This window comes from Hyaena hyaena, unplaced genomic scaffold (assembly GCF_003009895.1).
Source record: "Hyaena hyaena isolate Hyena2069 unplaced genomic scaffold, ASM300989v1 scaffold_35, whole genome shotgun sequence".
NCBI classification, from domain to species: Eukaryota; Metazoa; Chordata; class Mammalia; order Carnivora; family Hyaenidae; genus Hyaena; species Hyaena hyaena.
In genome coordinates, this window is record NW_024080667.1 from 5,051,563 (window position 1) to 5,073,976 (window position 22,414).

The 22,414-nt window shown below is 45.3% G+C and overlaps 1 protein-coding gene across 3 annotated transcripts in view; it reads left to right on the top strand.

The window, feature by feature from the left end:
- Nucleotides 1–14,078: 14,078 nt before the first annotated feature.
- OTUD3 (OTU deubiquitinase 3) overlaps nucleotides 14,079–22,414 on the top strand; it is a 30,275-nt gene continuing 21,939 nt past the window's right edge. For 2 of the 3 annotated variants that reach the window (XM_039228995.1, XM_039228996.1), the window contains exons 1-2: nucleotides 14,079–14,391; nucleotides 21,982–22,130. In XM_039228995.1, the coding sequence (XP_039084926.1) occupies nucleotides 14,177–14,391; nucleotides 21,982–22,130 (364 nt within the window). In that variant the 5' untranslated portion in view covers nucleotides 14,079–14,176. Of the gene's footprint in view, nucleotides 14,392–14,582; nucleotides 14,748–21,981; nucleotides 22,131–22,414 lie in introns of those variants that run through there. The other variant, XM_039228997.1, reaches the window with a different exon arrangement.

Sequence of the window (22,414 nt, forward strand, 5' to 3'; positions counted from 1 at the left end):
GCTGGGAAATTTGGGTAGGAAACAGGAGGTGATATAAAGTGACATCACAGATTTTAGAAAGAACCAATCAGAAATTTTAGAACAGAAAAATAAAAGAATTTTTTATTCTTTTCAAACTAAGAGTTCAAACTGTTCAAACTATTCTTTTTTTTTTTTTTAATGTTTTTTTATTTATTTCTAGGAGAGAGAGACAGCATGAGCAGGGGAGGGTCAGAGAGAGAGGGAGTCACAGACTGAAGCAGGCTCCAGGCTCCGAGCTGGCAGTCAGCACAGAGCCCGACGCGGGGCTCAAACCCACGAATCGCGAGATCACGACCTAAGCGAAAGCCGGACGCTTAACCGACTAAGCCACCCAGGCGCCCCTGTTCAAACTATTCTATTCAAACTAAGAATACGATAGTTATTTTTTTTAATTTTTAAAAGTGTTTTATTTATTTCTGAGAGAGAGAGAGACACACAGCATGAGCAGGGGAGGGTCAGAGAGAGAGGGAGATACAGAATCCGAAGCAGGCTCCAGGCTCTGAGCTAGCTGTCAGCACAGAGCCCAACATGGGACTCGAACCCACAAACTGTGAGATCATGACCTGAGCTGAAGTCGGATGCTTAACCGACTTAGCCACCCAGGCACCCCGATAGACAGTTTTTTTAAAGCTTATTTATTTGTTTGTTTAGAGCAAGCAGGGAGGGGGAGAGAGAGAGAGAGAGAGAGAATACCAAGTAGGCTCTGCACCACCAGCATAGAGTCTGATGTGGGGCTTGAACTCACAAACTGTAAGATCATGACCTGAGCCAAAATCAAGAGTCAGATGCTTAACGGACTGAGCCACCCAGGTACCCATACAATGGACAGTTTTAACATCAGACTAGGCACAGCTAAAGAAGGGATTAGCAATATACACTGTAAAACAGGTAAAGAAAATCTCCAGAAAAAAGGATAGGAAATCAAAAAGGTCTGAACTACAGAAGAGGTAAGTGACATAGAATGCCTCATTGAGGATTAATTCGAGTCCCAGAGGGAAAAACAGAACAAGCACAGGTTGTATTTGAAGAAAATGAGTGGAAAATGTCCAGAGATGAGGGTATATCTCTCCACAGATATAACAAGCCCAGAAATTCCCAGACAGAATAAATAGAAAGAAATCAGACTTCTGGGCACCTAGTGGTGAAACTGCTCCAGTGGTTCCTATATCTGGAACATTCTTCCACAATGTCCATTCTAGCTAAACCCTATCACAAGTTGTATCTCAATTTACTTCTAATGTAAATTAAAATGCTTTGTTTCTCACCTTTTTTTCCCAATTCTAAGTTAGGTGGCCCCTCCTGTTTGCTCCTATAGTGTCCTGAGCTTACTCAGATTTTTATTTTTATTTAATTATTAATTTTTAAAAATGTTTATGTATTGTTTCAAGAGAGAGACAGAGCATGAGCAGGGAGAAACAGAGAGAGAGGGAGAGGGAGAGGGAGACACAGAATCTGAAGCAGGCTCCAGGCTCTGAGCTGTCAGCACAGAGCCAGATATGGGGCTCTATCTCACAAACCATGAGATCATGACCTGAGCCAAAGTCGGACGCCCAACCAAGTGAGCCCCCTCTTGTAAAAAAATGTTTATTTATTTCAGAGAGAGAAAGAGAGTGTGAGCCAGGGAGAGACACAGAGAGGGACAGAGAATCTGAAGCAGGTTCTACGCCATCAGTGCAAAGCCCAATGTGATGCTCGATCTCATAAACTGTGAGATCATGATCTGGGCCGAAGTTGGACGCTCAACTGACTGAGCCACCCAGGCGCCCCAAAGTTATAAACTTTTCATACTGGCGATTGCCTCTTTCCCTGGCTATATCTCACACCAGGCTGTGAGCTCAATGAGAACAAGGAATGTGTCTTTATTGCTTCTCTTTGACTTTCAGCTCTCCAGCACAGAGCCTAGAACACATAAAAGTACTAAAAAATGTTGTCAAAGAATGAAAGTTGTTTATATCTTTGAACCTCAGTTTTCTCATCTGGCAAATGAGTATGATAATACCAATCTCATGCACTCTTATATGGTTGTTAGAATTAAAGATCCAGTGTACCAGACATTTATTGTTATAATAAAGTTGTATATTTGACCTTCCTGAGACTCTGTTTTCTTATTTATCCAACAGGGAAAATAATATCAGTTAAGTCATTTTTATCATGGCTGAGATAAGCTATCAATCATGTCATAGTTGATAGTGAATTAACAGGAACTATGTGAGCTAAGGGCAGACCAGTCTGACTTGTCAGATTTCTACTATGTGTCATTGCTGGGCTGGGAACTGTATATTCATCACCTCATTTTACCTATTTATTTATTTTTAGAAAACTCCATTCTTCTTTTTTTAGAGCTTATTTATTTTGAGAGAGATGAAGAGTACAAGCAGGAGAGAGCCAGAGAGAGAGGGAGAGAGAGAATCCCAAGCAGGCTCTGCCATGACGGCGTGGAGCCTGATGTAGGGCTCGAACTGACGAACTGTGAGATTGTGACCCGAGCTGAAACCAAGAGTCGGACACTTAACCAACTGAGCCGCCCAGGTGCCCCAGCTATCGCGTTTTAAAATGGATGAAAAGGGACACTTTGGTGGCTCAGTCGGTGGAGCATCTGACTCTTGATATTGGCTCAGGTTGTGATCTCACGGTTCGTGAGATTGCGACCTGCATTAGGCTCTGTGCTGATAACATGGAGCCTGCTTGGGATTCTCTCTCTCCCTCTCTCTCTGCCCCTCCCCTACTCATGCTCTCTTTTTCTAAATATAAATAAATAAACATTAAAAAAAATAAAATGGATGAAAACATGAGACCTGTAGTTCTTTTCTTCCCTCTTAGTTGCCTGAGAAGCCAGAAGCCGTATCACAGAAGAGTTGTCCTGGAAGAAAAGGAAGTAAAAAGAGAAAAGATGTTTTACATTCTGGGTGAAGCTCTTGATTTCAAGCTCCAGTGCAGTCTCCGAACTCAAGGAGCAGAGAGATTACATTGTTGAGCAAGATTCTCTTTTTCCTGTATCCCCATCAATTAAAAAGAAATATTTTTTTTGGACAATGCGACTCTGCTAAGTCCAAGGAGCCTAATATTCCCTCGTCCTATAGTTACTGATCTTCCCAGAAATAAATATCCAGTATAGTAAAAAATAAAAGATAAATAAATCCCCTTCTGGAAAGGTGAGAAGGGGCAGAGGGTCAAAATCTCATGTGGCCCACGGGGTAGGATTCAAAGCCCTGTCCTCAGTTATGTTCAGGCAGCTGCCACTTCTGGGCGCTGCCTGACATACACCTGAAAGCTGCATGAGTAAGTCCAGCAGGGCCGGATGCCATCATGAATACCCCCTTGAACTTCAGACGCCGCACATAATCAATGCTTGTGTTTCCCTGACTTAGTCCGGTGGGGGTGTTCCTGGCCACCCGGTGCTTTTCCTCCTTCAGGTGACTCGGCGACCCAGGCCTGGAAGTGACCCCCATCACTTCCATTCACGTGTCAGCGGCAACAATGTGGTTTTGGCTGCATCTGGATGCAAGACAGGCTAGAAAATGGACTCTGTGGTTGGGCAGCAGCCTTTGAGCAAAAACTTCAAACTCTGGAAGAGAAATTATGAATTTTTGGTGGGCAGCTAATGATCTCTTTTGTAAAAGTATTTTTAAAAAAAATTTCTTTTAATGTTTTTATTTATTTCTAGGGGGGAGAGAGAGAGAGAGACAGCGTGAGCAGAGGAGGGTCAGAGAGAGAGGGAGTCACAGACTCTGAAACAGGCTCCAGGCTCTGAGCTGGCAGTCAGCACAGAGCCCGACGCGGGGCTCGAACCCACGAACCGCGAGATCATGACCTAAGCGAAAGTCGGACGCTCAACCGACTAAGCCACACAGGCGCCCCTCTTTTGTAAAAGTATTTTACTAATTATTAATCCTCCTCCTCCTTCTCCTATTTGAATGGGGAAACTGAGGCTCCACAGCTTAGGTAACTTGTCCCAGGTCTGTAGCTAGTAAATGATGGAGGCAGGATTTGAACCCAGGCAGTGCGGTTGCAAATCCCACGTGCTTGCCCCCCAATCCTGCTAGGTCACGGTGATGAAGGAGACCGAGTGCCCACTGTCAAGAAACAGGTGATTTCAGACATGTCCCTGAAATTTTACTTTCAGGATCAGAGCTCTTGACAAAAAGTATTGACAAAGCTAAATAAGTACTTGAAAACGAATACTTTCAGGGTTTTCCAAAGTCAGAGCTCAAAGGCCACCTTCCCTGAGGGGACTTCTCTGTTCCCCTTACCTTCCAACCACCCTGAACCCCAAGGCTCTCTGTTTCCTCTGAGTGTACAGCCTCTGCGGTTTCCTCATAGCGCTGTCACCATCTGAAACCAGACGCATGTTTGTTTTCCTGGCAGATTGGCTGTCTCCCCAGCCGGCCTATAAGCTCCCTGAAAGCAGCAAGCCTGTCTGTCTCCCTTGATGTCCCAGGGTCCATCAAAGAGCCTGGCCCGCAGTAAACCTGCAATAAATTTTTGTGCAGTGAACAAGCAGTCATATCCACAAAGTGCTGCTGGACAGATTCATTTACTCACATATTAGTCACTCACTCATTCATAGAATCCTTCTCAATTGCCGGAGTCTGATATGTGGATAGAGAAGATAGTCCCCTTGGTCTTAGGGAAGCTTGTGAACCCCTGGAAGTCTTCATGTAGTTAATGGTGTTAAAGGGAGCATTTAATTATGAGCTGGGAGGAGGGTGTCATGTTACTTCTTTTGATACTTTTACAGCTTCACTTGACCTGTTACCAAATGCGTTGCTGGCCCTGGCTTTGCAAACTGTGGCTCAGCAGGGAGACTAGCCTGGATATCACTTATGGTTGTAAAACTCCTGACCATCCTGTAGAAGGATGGACTCACAATGGGACAAGGTGGGCTTGTCCTTTCTGTCTTCTTTAGAGGGGGGTCACGGGCAGGTTCTAGGTTTCTAGCAAAAGGCTGGCAGCTTTTGTGAGCCTATAAGTGAAATGACCCAGCCATTCATGGGATGACCAGCCCGTCTCCAATTCCAGATGCCACAGCAATGCCAGTGTCACAGCTGTAAGCGTGAATGTCCCCCAAGGAAAGGTACTTGATGTTTTTCTCAAAAATCTGGATTCCTACTTTCCCAAGTTTCTTTTGGGGCAAGCCAAGCCAATGGACATGGCCGCTCCCCCATTCCTCATACTATGAATATGCTGAGACACTGTCCAAAAGGGACATGCATGGCACAATTCAAAGTTAAGGTCAGCTGCAAGAATGAAGGGTTTCCTCCAGAAGAGACTGCAAGCTTTCGGAAACAGATTTGGAGCAAATGACTACTCACAGCTTTGGGGAGGTGTTTTTCTTACAACCATTGTAATAAAATTTCAGGGCCTGAAATTTAGAAAACTACAAACCCTCAACAATGCAAACTGAGGAAAGTAAAGGTCACCTTCGTTTCCAAGAGCCCAGACACGATCAATTTGGCAGTCTGACATCATTCTTTCATTCTTTCTGTGTGTGTACGTGTGTGGTTGTTTTTTAATTTTATTTTTTACCCCTATAGAAATGGGATCCTTACCTCTTTGCAAACTGCTTTCCCCCCCTACCACCCCATTGCATATATTATTCCATTCCATTCTATTTGATTGATTGGCTATTTGGTGTGGCTACAAATTACGGTCGCCTCTTGAACAGTGCAGGGGTTAGGAGCACTGGCCCCCAAGCAGTTGAAAATCCCCATGTAATCTGGAGCTCCCCAGAAACTTAACTACGGATAGCCTACAGTTGACCGGAAGCCTTGCTGATAACACACCCAGTCGTTTAACACACACTTTGTCTGTTATATGTATTATCTATTGTGGTCTTACAATAAAGTAAGCTAGAGAAAAGAAAGTGTTATTAAGAAAATCATAAGGGGGGCACCTGGGTGGCTCAGCGGGTTAAGTATCTGACTCTTGATTTTGGCTCAGGTCATGATCTCACAGTTTATAAGTTCAAGCCCCGCGTCTGGCTTAGTGCTGACGGCAAGAAGCCTGGTGGGGATTCTCTCTCTTTGCCCTCCCCTCTCTCTCTGACCTTTCCCTGCTCACACTCTCTGTCTCTCTCTCTCAAAATAAATAAACAAATGACAAAAAACAACAACAACAAAGAAAATTATAAGGAAGAGAAAATACGTTTATAGTACTGTGTTATTTACAGCACTTATTTTATTTTATTATTTATTGTTTATTAATGTTTATTATTTACAGCACTTGTGTTGTTCAAGAGCCAACTGTGCTCTTTGGTATGACAGCATTCTAGTTTATTTGGAAATCCACTCGTTGGTGGAGGTTTAGGATGTTTATCACTTTTCCCATGATAAATGCCATACGTGTTTTTTTAACAGTAGGCATTGAGTCAAACGATGTGTACATTTTTAAAAATGTTTATTTATATATTTATTTTTTATTTGAGAGAGAGAAAGAGAGAGAGCACAAGCAGAGGAGAGAGACAGAGGGGGAGAGAGAGAGAGAGAGAGAGAGAGAGAGAGAGAATTCCAAGTACAGAGCCTGACTAGGGCCTTGATCCCAAGACACTGGGATCACGGCCTGAGCCTAAATTGAGAGCCAGACGCTGAACTGCCTGAACTACCCAGGTGTGTTAATTTTCTTTGAGAGAGAGAGAAAAAAAAAGAGACGGAGAGGGTGTGTGTATGAGGTAGGGGCAGAGAGAGGGGGACAGAGGATCCAAAGCGGGCCCTGCTCTGACAGCAGAGAGTTTGATGTGGGGCTCAAGATCATGAACTGCGAGATCATGACCTGAGCAGAAATTAAGAGTTGAACACTTAACTGACTGAGACACCCAGGTGCCCCTGAAAAGATAGGCTTTAAAGATACACACACATATGTGCATATAATCCCATTTTGAATTTGTATTTAAAAATGCATCTATGGGGCACCTGGGTCGCTCAGCCAGTTGAGCATCTGACTCTTTACTTCAACTCCGGTCGTGATCCCAGGGTCGTGGGATTGAGTCCCTCATTGGGCTCTGCAGTGAGCGTGGAGCCTGATTAAGATTCTCTCTCTCTCTCTCTCTCTCTCTCTCTCTCTCTCTCTCTCTCCCCCCACCTCCACCCGTTTGCACTCTCTTTTTCTAAAATTAAAAAAACATGCATTTGTGTTTGTCCTAAACAAAAGGTGTGAGGAAATGCTAGGTTAAACCACATGCAATTGTCATGTTTCAGGTCAAAAATGGTCAGTTGTCAGCAATCTCCTACGGTTCAAGTCAATACACAAACATGCCTACAATCACTCTCTCTGAGAGTGGGATCATGGACAGTTTTTCTCCTTTGTTATTCTTTAATATCAAGGTTTTCTCCCATGAACTTGCTGTCTTTTTCATATCAGAGACGTTTCCATGTGTGTTGTTTGAGAGGAAGGAGACAAAGTTGCCTTTCTGCTGCCCCCTCGTGTGCCCTCCAGCACACGGTTCCTTGTCCCTTCACCTTCAGGGTTAACCTGGCCACGGGGCGGGGTCCTGGTGCAGGTGCTGACAGTGTAGCGGCAGGTAGTTTACCAGGGTAACTATAACAATAGACTCTAGGGGCAATTAGGAGTTTTGGCACAGAGACGCCAAACGAAGAAAGTGCTACGGAGCTGTAAAGATAAATTCTGCGGCTCGAGGACTAGCAAAGTCATTGAATGAGTATGAGCACCTAAAATCTAGCCCAAGGACAGAAGCCTCCATTCCCACACCCCATGACCTTCCCCCTCATCAAGGGCCGTCGGTGAGATGGAAAGATCAAGCAAGGATCACCTGAAAACAAAGACTGATGCCTTTCATTACCCAGGAGAGCAATGAATATTCTCTTTAGCTGCTAGAAAAAAGAGTAATGGAGGTGATTTTACATATCCTACTCATTGTACATACATAAATGATTTAGTATATATAACATACTTCAGGGTATTATAGTATAGAGTCTATAGTCTTTTAAGGGTAATTGGAAAGAAGGGGCCATGGTGAGGCAGGACAAATAAGAAGGGAGAGAGGAGGAAGGAAACTGGTATCTATTCATTTATTTATTTTTACTTTTTAAAAGGCTATTCATTGATTTTGAGAGAGAGAAACAGAGCACATGCGTGGGAGGGGGCAGAGAGAGAGGGAAAGATTGAGAATCTCAAGCATGCTCTGCGCTGTCAGCACAGAGCCTGGTGTGGGGCATGATGGGACTTGAACTCATGAACTGTGAGATCATGACCTGAGCCAAAGTCAAGAGCCAGCTGCTCAACCGACTGAGCCAGTATTTATTGAGACACTACTCTGTTCGGGGGGTGATCTCGATGTCTCAGTACAACTCCGAGAGGAAGTCATGACTGTTGTCATTTTCCAGATGAGGAAACTGGAGCTTGGAAAGAGCATGGAAAGTACTGCTGGTCACAGGGGGTTAAGCAACAGAAATGGGGTTTGGGTTTATTTCAATCTGACCGCTCCCAAATTCTCATGCTTTTGGTCCACTGCATGCTAAGTGAGTGTGACGAGGGGGTGTAAGTCCAGAGAAAGAGGACAAGGTCTGAGAGGGGAAGCAGAGCCATGGGACCAACCACCACCAAGAGCAGGACCCACAAATGGGAAAAGAGACGAAGGAGTGACAAAGCTCCCGGTGTGTGCGTGCACAGATCTGCGAGAGTGCGCGTGTGCCTACGCATGTGCACACGCGACAGCAATAAAAATAAAAGATGGAGAAACAAAGAATAACCAAGAGAAAAGACTGTTCAATAACCTTCTTCCTGGTGGCCTACTATGGGACTGTCATAGGGGAGAAATAAACTGTGTTGCATTTTCACTATGGCAACGTACAGGGGATGAAGTTAAAGACTTGGCTTTGGTACCAGAGGCTCCCTACCCCGAACTTGTTCTTCTCAGACACTCTGCCAGTCAGTGAGCTGCACACAGCACCCATCCTGGCCAAGTTCACTTGTGGAGTGGGTATGAGTGGGGGGCGGGGTGGGGTGATGCGCTTTGTCCTGAGTATTTGATGAATACACATGTCCTCTGTGTCCATCAAATAAAGGTGACATCTCATTAATTCAATTTCTAGTAGTACATAACCTGTGAGAGTTTGGACATGGCTGAAGGGATACCTAATTTTACTTCAAAGCCTTGTTCGCCCAGAAAGAGCAACTTGACAATAAAAAAAGATTGATCCAAGAGTGACATGGTGGGGCGACAACATAACAAGATGCCACAAACTCTAAAGACACGAAATACCCTCTTCTCTGGAAAAGCAATATGCATATTCCAAGTTCATGGTAGCTGATAAAGCGTTCCCAAAATAATTCTATAGGGCTTCAATCTGAAGGAAAGGATAGATTGTTAGGCCAGTAAAAATAATTTAATTAATGAAATTATATGCATCATCCACAGTTACACTGCCTTCATTAAAAAACAAAAAACCGTAGGGGGCGCCTGGGTGACTCAGTCAGTCGGTTAAGCCTCTGACTTTGGCTCAGGCCATGAACTCATGTTTCATGGGTACAAGCCCTGCGTCAGGCTCTGTGCTGACAGCTCAGAGCCTGGGGCCTGCTTCCGATTCCGTGTCTCCCTCTCTTTCTGCACCTCCCCCACTCACACTCTGTGTGTGTGTCTCTCTTTCCCAAAAATAAATATTAAAAATAATTTAACAAATTAAGAACACATTTAAAGATAAGGCCACTTTCACTCTTTTATCTTTCCAGACCATTTTCCCTTTTTTACATATTTAAGTCCACATATATACGTGCAGAAAAAACTTAGTTCTTCTGTTTTATATTGTTTTGTGTTTTACGTAAATGCTACTTGAAATGCACTGTTCTGCCAAGGAGGGTTGTGTATGTGAGTTTTAGACCAACCTCATCCTCCTCCCTCTCATCCTTTTAAACTGCTGCAAAGTACTAATAAATGGCTGTTTCATGATTTCAGGAGACATTTTCCTATGGATGGATATTTACATTGTTTCTGATCGGTGACTTTTACATAGCATCATGTCTTAAACATCCATGAACATACCTCGTGGTGCATGCCTCCAAGATCTGTTTCAGAATGGATAATGAGATGTTATCTCTGGGATAACATCTGGGATCTGGGATCTCTGGGTCAGAGACAGCCCCACTGCCCTCCAAAGTGCCCAGACTAGTTTGCCTCCGAACAGCAGTGTTGAGAGTTCTCATCTCCCCACACCCTTTATGGTACATTCTGGCACGTCCTAAAGCTGCATTTTTCACAAAAATTCCACTAACCACACTTCACCCCACCTTTTCTATTAATTTGCAAGCAGTCCCCACTTATCCATGGTTTTGCTTTCCACAGTTTCAGTGACCTGCGATCAACCTCAGTCCCGAATCAACCCCAGTCTACACGTGGATGATCCTCCTCGTGGATCATTAACGGATTGTCAGAAGGTTGATAGCAATCTAGGACTACGTCACATGACTAGTCATCCCTCGCAATCCACCCTGTCACGTGGGCATTTTATCATCTCACATCATCACAGGACGAAAGGTGACTACAAAATATTGAGAGAGAGACAGACAGACAGAGAGACTCCACATTCACATAACTTTTATTACAGTATCTTGTTCTAACTCTTCTTTTGTATTGTATGTTATTATTGCTAATTTCTTACTGTGTCTAATTCATAAATGAAACTTTATCACATATATGTATGTATAGGGAAAAACATAGTATTTATAGGGTTAGGTACTATCTGCGTTTTCAGGCATTTGCTGGGGGGTCTTAGTATGTGGTCCCCACAGAGAAGGGGAGACTCCTATACTAAATGCCATCCATGAGGTTTGATGAGTCTTTGAATGAACTCTGATCAAGCTTGTAGAGCATCCATTTAACTCGCAAGTGCTCCTTTCTTTTGGCCTTTAGCTATAATATTCATTTAGCTAAACATTCATTAATTCATTCACTCAAAGGGAGTATTCATTTGCACTTAAAGGGTGACGTGGTCTAGCATAGGTTTCTGCTGATAGAAGACCACTCGGCTCCTTCAAGATTCTAGGTGTGGGCCAGAAGGCCACGGACCTGTGGAAGACAAGAGTTTTACAAGAAGGGCAAGTGCTTGCATTTCTAAGCCTCCTTCTTCCGGTTTCCGAAGTTGGCAATGGCAGGCTTTGCCTCACTCCCACAAGCTTCTCACCACAGGGGAATGATTCAACCAGCTTCGTTAAGTTTCCAGGCCTGGAGCTTTCCATTCCTATTCATGTTTACTGCTCTCCCTCCCATTCCTACCTGAGCATGGCTATTTGACAGGATAGAAAACTGAGGTGAAATGACATTACTCCCCTGTGGTGAGACCCAGATGGAAATCCAGGCCTACGAGGCTCTAAATTGTGATCTGCTTTAACACAGAGAAAGTTAAATAGAAAATTGGACAATAGTGACATGTGACAATGGGGGTGGTTGAAAGACTGTATCAGCAATGAGTGTGGGACACATCAGAGAGTTAATAACAAAATAAATTCATGTGTTACGGAGCATTGTGTGCAGTTTATGGAAAGGTATATGTGTAGTGGTTAAGAGCCTATAGTTCTGGGATCCCTGGCTGGCCCAGTGGGTAGAGCATATGACTCTCAATCCAGAGGTCATGCGTTCAAGCCCCATGTTGGGCTCCATGCTGGGTGTGAAAGAAGAAGAAGAAGAAGAAGAAAGTATATAGCCTGGAGTAAAATGGCTTGCATTTGGTCTTTGCTGTTATTATTGCTACTTTAAAGACAGCAAAAAGGAACTGGGGAGGTGAAGCAACTAACCCAAGGTCATGGAGTCCGGAGACCCGGACCAGAACTTAGGTCTCTGCCATCCTGTCTGGGGGATTCCACTCCTAGCACTCCCCCACCCCCCCAACCTTATTTAACACAGCAGAGGGGTCATCTAAGGCCCTGGAATGTCTGTGCAAGAAAAGGCGGGTCCAGGCACAATTCACACTCTTTCTTCCTGAGAACAAAAGAGGGATCTGTGCAAAAGAATTTCGGGAACTTCAGGGAAGCATGTGAAACATTCCAAGGCAGTTCAGCCCAGTTCCGTTCTAGCATGTGAATCTCTTTTCCCAATCTCCCTCTCTTCCACTCTGTCCTAGACCCAGCATCACATCACCGTCACCGGTCTTTGGACACCTACAGGAGCCTCCTATGTGGCATCTGCCCTCTGGCCCATTCTCACCAAAGCTGAAGACATATTTCTAGACATAGACCTGATCAGGTTTGTTCCCAAGATGGCGCCCCACAGCTCTAAGGACTTAGGCTGGTCTCCTGTGAGATCGGGCTGGAGCTGGGCTTTCCTTCCACTTCCTGCCCAAGCCCCATCAGATGAACTTCCTTCAGTTCAGCACTGCATTTGTCATGAAGTATTGTAACTGTGCTGTGTTCTTGCCTATATGTCCCACTGGAATCTGGGATTCCTGAAGGCAACCGCCCCCTTTGGTTTCGGGGTTATGCTGGGCACCTAGCACAGGGTCTGAGATGACAGTTACTGATCAAAGATAAATACGGGTGCTGGTTGACACTGAGCTTGCAGGTGCTGCTTTTGGCCATGGCCCAAGAGGAACTTGTGGGTAGAGAAGGCAATTATTAAGGGCAGAAACATTAGGAACATCCCCAGGCATGGCAGGATTGGTTTAGACGGCCAAGAGGAGGAGACGGCAGTAGCATGTCTATGGGAAGGGAGAGAGAGAGAGGAGCTGAGATGAGGGAGGAGAGGGTGTTAAGATAACTAAACAAGGAGGCCGTTAGACCTAGGTGGCTGCGATGCCTTATAACCACGTAAGTGAACTCAAACCCAAACCTAAGCCAGAGTCAATGCACTGGATTTCGAGAAAATGAAACTTAAGAACCAACCACAGTCAAATATGTTGCCCAAATAAGTCAACTGCTTATGCTACAACCAAGAAGTTAATTTTCTTGCTTAGCTTCCTGTCTTCTCTATAAAATCGTCTCCTCTAGTTCCTGTGGGAGAAGAGTCCCCATCCACCTTTGCTTTGGCACTGCTCGGTTACAATTCCAGTGATGTATGCTCAAATAAACCCTCAGAAATATTGGCATGCCTCAGTTTGCCTCTTAACAAAGGCATTATTGCAAGGGAGAGGAGGTTACAGATGGGATTAGGTTCTGGAGTAGGTGGGTGTGAATCAGAGTGACTAACTATCCTGGTTTGCCCAGGACTGTCCTGGTTTTAAAACCGAAAGCCTAGTGTCCCAGGGAACCCTTAGTTCAAGGCAAACCTAAGGGCGGGCGGGGCGGGGGAAGTCACCCCCGAGCGGAATAAAGATTACTAGAGTTGCCGGAAGTTTTGGACAAGGGCAACTTCTCTCTTGATTTGTGAGCATGAGAGGGGCAGAGAAAGGAAGAATTAAATAAACAAAGTGCCCAGGCTTTGGAACCAGGGCAAAGCTCTGCTTCTTTACCGTGTGATATTGTTGAAAATTCTTAACCTTTCAGACAAGTTTCGTGTAGTATAGGGATAATTAAACAAGACTGAGCCATGTGAAAGCACCTACCCCATCTGTAGGCTCATAATTAGAGTGAAATTAAAGAAAAAAATTTTAAATCTTTATTTTTGAGAGAGACACAGAGACAGAGAAAGAGACAGAGTGCAAACAGGGGAGGAATAGAGAGAGAGAGGGAGACACAGAATCCAAAGCAGGCTTGAGCCTCTGAGCTGTCATCACAGAGCCCAATGCCAGGCTCGAACTCAGGAACCGTGAGATGATGCCCTGAGCCGAAGTGGGAGGCTTAACTGAGCCGCTCAGGCGCCCCAGTAGAGTTAAAGTTTTTAATTTCCTTTCTCTCTTCACTTTTGCTGCTACTCTCGTCTCTCATGTTTCAATTCTCCCTTTTCTCTCCTTAACCTTTCCTTGCTTCGTTCTCTAGGGCCAGTGGCTCCTCAGTCAGCACCACCCACCACCGGGGGGAAGAGCCGAGCCAACAAAGACGGGTGCCCCTCTAGCTCTCCCAGACGAGCTCTCTATGGTGCCTGCCCAACGAGCCGCGCGGAGGGGGCGGGGTTCCGTCACGTGACCCGGGTCCCTGGCGCCCGCGCAGGCGCGGTGGCCGCGTCGCCGTCGCCGGGCTCCGTCGCCCGCGTCGCTTCGCTTTCTTGACACCTGAGCCGGCCGCCCGGCGGTTCTGCGGCTTTCCGTCTTGCCGCTGCGGGCCGCGAAGCGCGGCCATGTCCCGAAAGCAGGCGGCGAAGGGCCGGCCGGGCAGCGGCAGCCGGAAAGCCGAGGCCGAGCGCAAGCGGGACGAGCGGGCGGCGCGCCGGGCCCTGGCCAAAGAGCGGCGGAACCGGCCGGAGTCCGGCGGCGGCTGCGAGGAGGAGTTCGTCAGCTTCGCCAACCAGCTGCAGGCCCTGGGGCTGAAGCTGCGGGAGGTGCCGGGGGACGGGTGAGGCGGGCCCGGGAGCGCGGGAGGCGGCGCCGGGGGACGCGCCGGGCAAGGCGACCGTCGCCCGCTCTCGTCCATTCATTCCGGCGGCTCCGGGAGCCACCGCTTCCCAGTGCGGGGGGTCCGGTGGCGGGCGAGGCGGCGAGGCCCCTCCCCTCGGGAAGCTCGAGTAATCCCAAATTGCCCTAACGGTGGCAGAGGCGGCGAGGAACCTGTGAAGTGGTCCTAGGAGACGGCACTGGAGCTGGTCTTCTTTAGACCGGTGCCCAGGAAGGCCTCTGAGAGGTGACATTTAAGCTGAGACCCCGAGGAATAGGAATGAGATGGAGCCGGTCCCTGGCAGAGCAGGACAGCACGTAGGGCTGTCGGGAAGATGCTGAGACACAGAGAAAGAGGCCAAGCCCTTCTTTGAGTTCTTAACACTTTGCCCCCTTTGAGTTCTTACTGTTCGGTGTTGCCCTCTTGCACTCGGGAAATTAGGTCTGTGAAGGCCTCTTGTTTTTTTACTGAGCGGAGGGAACTTGTCTAGTTCTTACTTTCATGGGCCTCAATCTCTCCTCTGATGCTTACCCGAGCTTGCTTGGGGGCCTAGACTGGAATCTAGGGCCAGCTTTTTTACGGAACACAGGCTAAATAAGTGTGGGGGGAGGAAGAAAATGGGGAAGGGAAGGGGCTTTGGACCCAGGAGCATGGATGGCAGAAGGGAAAAGGAAGGGGGAGGGGAAGGAGAACAGCTAGCATCCTCACTGCAGGGGTGGGTGAAAGGGAGTCTGGTTACCGGGGTGTGTCACTCTGACAGTATAAATAACAGCCTGGCCATTCTTGTCGGTCCTTTATTTGAGGGCTCAGGGCAGAGGGGGGGAATAAAGTGGAATTAAAGACCGTGTAGAATTGCCTCACTTGTTATGCATAGGGAAGATGGTGTTTTTTGGATTTCACATTTACATTGTAACTTACTAATCAAGACTGTTTATGAACTGGCCCTAATTTACGTAGCACACCTTTCCTACCTTCACTTAGTGCTTAGGCACTTGGTGTAGAGCTTGGTTGCGTTTTACTCACCACCACCTAGCATGGTGCCTGGTACATAGGCGGCACTCAGTGCAGTTTTGTCTGAGTGAATGATAAAAATATCACGGAGGCCCAGTAGACCCTCAGCAGGGCCTCTCACAAGGACATTTTCCTCCTTCCTTCCTTCCACCCTCTCTCTGTTTGTTTGTTCGTTTGTTCCTTCTTTTCCTTCCTTCCTTCAACCCTCCGTCTGTCCATCCCTTCCTTCCCTCCAGAGCAGGGGAGGGGGCAGAGGGAGGGGGGGAGAGAGAGAGAGGGAGAATCTTAAGCAAGGTCCACGTTGAGCATGGAGCCCGACGAAAGGCTCAATGCCGTGACTCTGGGATCATGACCTAAGCCAAAATCAAGAGTTGAAGGCTCAACCGAGCCACCCAGGCACCCCTCAAAGGAACGTTTTCTCAGTGGAGTCACTACAATTCAGGTCGTGTATTGCTGTGTCTTGCTTTTAGCCTAGTACCGGGATTTCACCCAAAACAGTTTATTAGCTATTCTGGGCCTTACTCATCCTAGTCAAACTCACAAGCACAAGACTCTGCTGTGTAAACCAGAATACCAGTGGAATACGCTACACTGGGGTTGGGGTGGCACTGTATGTGCCATGTAGGTGGATTGCTTGTGTCTGTCATAGTGGACATACTGTCAGAGTCAGGGCATCCAGGACCCTGAAGTACTCAAGGTTGCTTATGAGTAGGAATCCCAGCGCAGGGAATTGTAAGATCTCGAGGGAGCTTCCACAACGCTGTGGGAAACTTTGGGAGGCATTACCTCTGCTCTGGCGCGCCCCCAAGAGAACACCCTTCTTTAGTTAATTCGGCAGATGTTGGTTGAACAAAGTGCTGGGAATCTATTGATGACTAAAATACTGAAGGAGTTCGCAGCCTCGTGAAAGATAAATATGTTAATGGGCTCAAACATTTTGGTCTAGGGACCCCTTTACACTCTTCAAGATTACTGAGAACTCCAAAGAGCTTTAGTTTATGGGTTATAGCTGTCAGTATTTACTGTATTTGAAAGTAAAACAGGAAAATTAGAAACCCAAGAATACACAAAGGCACATTCCCTGACTGTCAGAGTGATGACCTCATGCTCAGGTAGCCTCTGGTGTCTTCACTGCACACTTGTAAGAGAATGAGAGCAAAAAAGATAAGGCACATCTTCGTTTTGAGCTCAAGAATACATTGAAAGGGTCTCAGAGATATGCACCCCCCCCCAAGCCCCCAACCCTGGGCCACCCTTTGAGAATGGATGATATGAATCAAGTCCAGTTTGGTATATTTTTATTTTTTTTATTTAAAAAATGTTTAAATGTTTTTATTTATTTCTGAGAGAGAGAGAGAGACAGCACGAGCAGGGGAGGGTCAGAGAAGGAGACACAGAATCCAAAGCAGGCTCCAGCCTCTGAGCTGTCAGCACAGAGCTTGACATGGGGCTCGAACCCACAAACTGTGAGATCATGATTTGAGCCGAAGTCAGATGCTTAACCGACTGAGCCACCCAGGCGCCCCAAGTTTGGTATATTTTTAACAATGACTGATTATAGTACTATTGAGCAGGAAGTGGCCAGCACTCCCCGAAGGGAAGGCTGTCTCTTTCATTCAGCAAATGTTTATGAAACTTACACGGTGCTAGATGCCTCTCAGAGGAGGCCCTACTCAGACTGGGTCATGAAGGCCCAGTAGGAATATGCCAGGAGAACATTTCAGGCTGAAGACTAATATATGTAGAGGTACAGGAGCCCGTTATTTTTGAGAGGTATAAAGTTGTTTAGGACGACAGAGTATCAGGTTACAAGGTAGAACAGTGGCAGCGAGACCACAGAGGCCAGCTTGCCCGGAATGTTCATGTCTCTCCCTTCCAAGGTCCTTGTTCTTAAGACAGTGTTAGATCTAACAGGATGATGATAATTCCTTCTGTGGGTTCCATGAAGCTTCCCCTCCCCCCTCTGTGTTCACAAATTCTCCCCTTGGGTACCATGAGACAGACTGTGGTTCAGCCCTCTGGTTTTGTGGCATTTTGGAGATGCTGATGACAGCCTTTATTGCTGTGTGGTGGACGGTGTTTCCTGTGTATGGGATGGGTTCGTAGGTACCAACAGAGTCTGTATTCATATTCATTGAGTACTCTTGGTGAAACATAATAAAGTTATGGTGATATTAAAAAGTTGACAGCCTCCACTCTTCTTCCATTCTAGTCTGATAACAACATTGAGTATCCTGAAGTAGCATCTTGCCGTGGAGGCATATTCATTATAGGCAGTATGGTACTTCTAGCATCCTCGAACCTCTGGGTACTTGAGGATAAATTAGCTGATGTCCTCTAATGTAGCCTTTATGTGAGTTGAGTCAATTTAGCGTAGAGTAATCACGGAGCTATTTATAGGGTTTTGTAATGCATCACGGGCCACCTTCATATTTGTCATGTTGTATGGATCCACATAAGTTGGATTGTTTCAGAACAAGAAAGAAATGTTAACCTTGGTATTGTCCTTAAAAACATGATCGGCTACAGTGTGAAAAGAATCTCTAATTGGATTAGGCAGTACAATAGTAGCATCTCTCTGAACTTTATCCATTTGCATCTTACTAAATATTGCCCTAAGTTACATTACTAATTAGTGTTCTAAAATTAAAACATTAAAGAATCACTAATTTTAACCATTTAATCTCTGTCCTAAACAAGTTATTTTATTTTTTTATTTAAAAAAAATTTTTTAATGTTTATTTTTGAGAAAGAAGGGTGGGGTGAAGGGGTAGAGAGAGAGGGAGACACAGAATCCGAAGCAGAGTCCAGGCTCCCAAGCTGTCAGCACAGAGCCCAATGCGGGGCTCGAATTCACGAACTGCGAGATCATGACCTGAGCTGAAGTTGGACCCTTAACCGTCTGAGCCACGCAGGCACCCCCACAGGTTATTTTATTCTTCTAATTTTTATTTTGTTTTTATAATCCTAGGATTTTAATGATGGAAGGGTATTCACACATCATCTTGTATAATTATCCACTGGTACCTGCATCCCCTGTATAGCAGATCTGGGTCTAGCTCAGTGCTTTTCAACTGTGTGGGCGCAATAGAATTGCTTTGGGAACTTTGGAAAAAATACAGGGTCTGAGCTCTCCTAGATCAGCTTTGCCAGAATCTCGGGCACCGGGGCCTGGTTATTGAGAATTTTAACATGTCTGCAGGTGATTCTGGTGGGCAGCCATCATTGCAGACCCACTGATTTAGAGTCTAGAGTCTAGGCTAGGGTTTCTCAAACTTCAGAATGTGACAGAATCATTTGGAGGAGCTCAGTTGCTAGATTGCCCCAGGTTGTCTGACTCAGTAGGCCTGAGGTGAGACCTGAGAATTTTCATTGCAAATAAGTTTTCAAGTAGTCAGAGATTACACTTTGAGAATCAGTGATCTAGACTGGTGCCAGTCTAATAGAAATAATACAGGACCCAATGTGTAATTAAAATGTTTTCCATTGGCCATGTTAAAAAAGTAAAAAGGAAATAGGTGACTAATTTTAATATATATATTTATTCCACTATTTGTTAAAATATTATAATCAATCAACATGTAATCAGTATAAACATTTTAAAAGATATTTTATATCTTTAAAATACTATTAAAAATCCAGTGTCTTAAACTTAGAACATGCCTCACTTTCGACTAGCCACATTTCAAGTACTCAGTAGTTATACATAGCTATTGGCTGTGTTTTGTACAGCACATAAATGTAGACAATTCCTGAGGATTGCTGACAGATAGACATTTACAGGATCCTTAGTTTACAGTCTATTTCCGTAGAGCGAAAACAAGATTTCCTCTCTTTTGCCCAAATCTGTGTCTCTGGAGCTCCCATGTTTTAGTTTATTGTACAGATGCAGCATCCCTTTGATCATGACACGTAGTCGGAGGTAGCTCTCACGTCCCCCTGAGCCTTTTTTGGGCTCAATATCACTAGTTATTGATGCCCTTCATGTTGTGAATGAAGTTTAAAGCTGCTGCTTCTCTGCACATGTCTCTCTTAAAATGTGACTGGAATCATATGTAGTGCTCTAGTCTGACCGCAAAGATGACTACAAACCCTGCCCCTCCTCCACCCCAGCCTACCCTTTCTGGACACTTACTACTGTTACAGTAGCCTACAAGGCCATTGTGGTTCTTTGGATGGTAGACGCAGAAACAACATTCTCTCAAACTACTGAGCACCCAGCACTCTTACATGCTACTTAATGTAATTGCTTATTTTTGTGAACTCAAACGCAAGACCTTCCATATATCCTGATAGTGCGGTGGTTCTCAAGTGGAGATGATTTTGATGCCCTTGGGGCACTTTTGGCAATGTCTGGAGACAGTTCCGGTTGTCACAACTGGCAGGGAGGGAGGCGGTGGTGGTGCTACTGGCATCTAGTGGGTAGAGGCAAAAGATGCTCCGAAACACTCTACGGTGTACAGGACAACCCCACACCACGGAATGATCCCAATGTCAGTAGTGTGGGGGCGGAGAAGCCCTTCCGGAGGGTTATGGGTGAGGGTGTGGGCTCGGGAAGCAGCTGGGATCTTTTAGAGGGCCTTTGGGTTCTGGTCACATTGTTTTTAAGGGTAGCCTGAGTGCCCCTGCTGGGCCCCCTAAGGGTACCCACTACACTAAGGATGTAGCGTTTGCTCACTTTTCCCATGTCACTACCTTGTAACTCTGTCAGAAAAGAAAGTGATTTGTCTACCTTGATTTTTCGTTTTGACTATTTATAGTAAACTCAAATAAATATAGAAAAATATATTGAAAGACGTTTAACAGGTACTGCTAATTTCACTATCTAGGGATAACTGCAGCTAACACTTTGGTGCCTGGGTTTGAATCCTGGGTCTACATCTACTGGTTTTGTGACCATGGATAAGTTACCTTAGAGGGATAGTGGTAGTACCCATCCCACAGAGCTGTGAGGACGATCCACATCTAATGCGGATAGAATAGTCCCTGGCACATTGTAAGAGCCCTTTAAGTGACAGTTTCACTGGTTTTCCTTGTGTACATATGTGTGTGTTTCTGTGCTTGTGTATATGCAGTGTGTAGATGAACATGGTCAAGCTCATGCCGTGTACATAGCTTTATCCCTGGTTTTTGGCGTATATGGAGAACAACTTGTCACTGAAAGTTCTTAGCATATTACTTTCTGTAGAATACTGTGAACTTAATGTAAAATAACTAAATACGTAATTTGGTACTAAATCACACCTCTTAAACTAGATTCAAGAATAGACTGACTAGTGGTGGCAGGTACTAAATGTGTAAAGGAGTTTGAGAGAAGCACTTAAAATTGAAAACATTCCATCCATTAACTTACTTTTTTTTTTCTTCCTGTGGGTGAAAATATTTTAAGCAACAGACACCTCAGGGTAGTGTATAGAAATGGCTGTCCAGTCTGTTCTAGAATCTTGCCCCAGATGGATGCATAGTTTCTTGGTTTCTAGTTTATAGAATCTGCATGCTTTAAATCTCCTCCTCTCCCTTTGCGAAAAAAAAAAAGATCTATATATTTATATATGTATGTATGTATACGTATGTGTATATACATCCTTATACGTTTGAAGAGATTTCTGCCTTCTCTGTAGCTTTCCGTTGAAAACTCACTTTTCTGAATTGAAAACAAAAAAACCTCTTTCTCCTACACATTTAGGTCTGAAGTTCTAAAGTGAAGAGTTTATATTTTGTTATTAGACTCTCCTAAATTTTCATTTGGAAGAGTGAACAGTTGGGTACGAGTCTGTCTTACTACCTTAGTTTTAAGGATACTGGATGTGGTGGTCTTATTTCTGTGTGCGTCTGGGCTCTGTGTGTGTGATGAGTTTGGAATTTTAGAAGCCTTTGAGGGGCTTCCAAGTAAAGATAGCTCTTAAAGTTTATTACCAGCATCTTAATTTTAGAAGATGTGTTTCAGGTTTCCATTGGGCGGGAATGGCAATGGCGTTGTGGCTCCCTGGTGGGGAGGAGAGGAGCCAGGGAGGGAGAGTGTCACTGCGTAGTACAGGTGTGTGTTGTCCACATGGTTTCCTTCTCATTTTCTCCATTATGTTCCTAGCACTCAAACAGGATGTAGAGTTCAATTGCTTGTACTGGGAGCTTGACAGATTGCCATCTTTTGGGTACTCTTTGTTAGATGAGTGGTTAGCTGGGCAGCTGTAGTGGAGTTTGTTTCAGAAAAGAAGCAGTAGATACAATTTATTATTTTGGAAGGGGCTCTAGGAATCCCAGTCCTGGGGTGTGGAATAGCCTGTAACAGTCTGCACCCTGCCTCGAGGTGGTTAGTGTATCACCACCTCCAGGAGGTTCTAGTTGGTTGCCTCTCCAGAAGGTAACGTGGTTGAAGGCCTGCCTAGTGCTCTCGGCACGGTGTTTGGCGAGAATCCTGGACTGTCAGACTTGAGGCTTTCTCTCTGCGTGAAGGGTTTCCATGGATGGCCTCGCCGTCTTCGTGGCAGATGAACTAAGTTCTTTTTTCAGAGGTCTTGACTGGTATTTTTGTTTTGATAGCAATTGCCTGTTCAGAGCGCTTGGTGACCAGTTGGAGGGACACTCCCGAAATCATCTCAAGCACCGACAGGAGACAGTGGACTACATGATAAAACAGCGGGAAGATTTTGAACCCTTTGTAGAAGATGACATTCCTTTTGAGAAACACGGTAGGTTCACTGTGGGACACTGGGTCCTCTGGAATAAGGCGTTGGGTAATTACATCCATCAGCATCCCCCGCCCTCCCAGCCAGGGGTCTGCTGACATAAATTATGGCAGTCATGTATTCAACAAGTACTTATTTGTTCGCTCTGTAATAGGCACAGGCTAGGCAGTTGGGAATTAGTAGGTTCAGGTATGTGTACCTTTAATAAAAATAATGATGTTTTTAACCCAAAAAGTTGTTTATGACTTCTTAGTCAGGGGGAGGTGAAAGCAGACTCTAAAATGTAT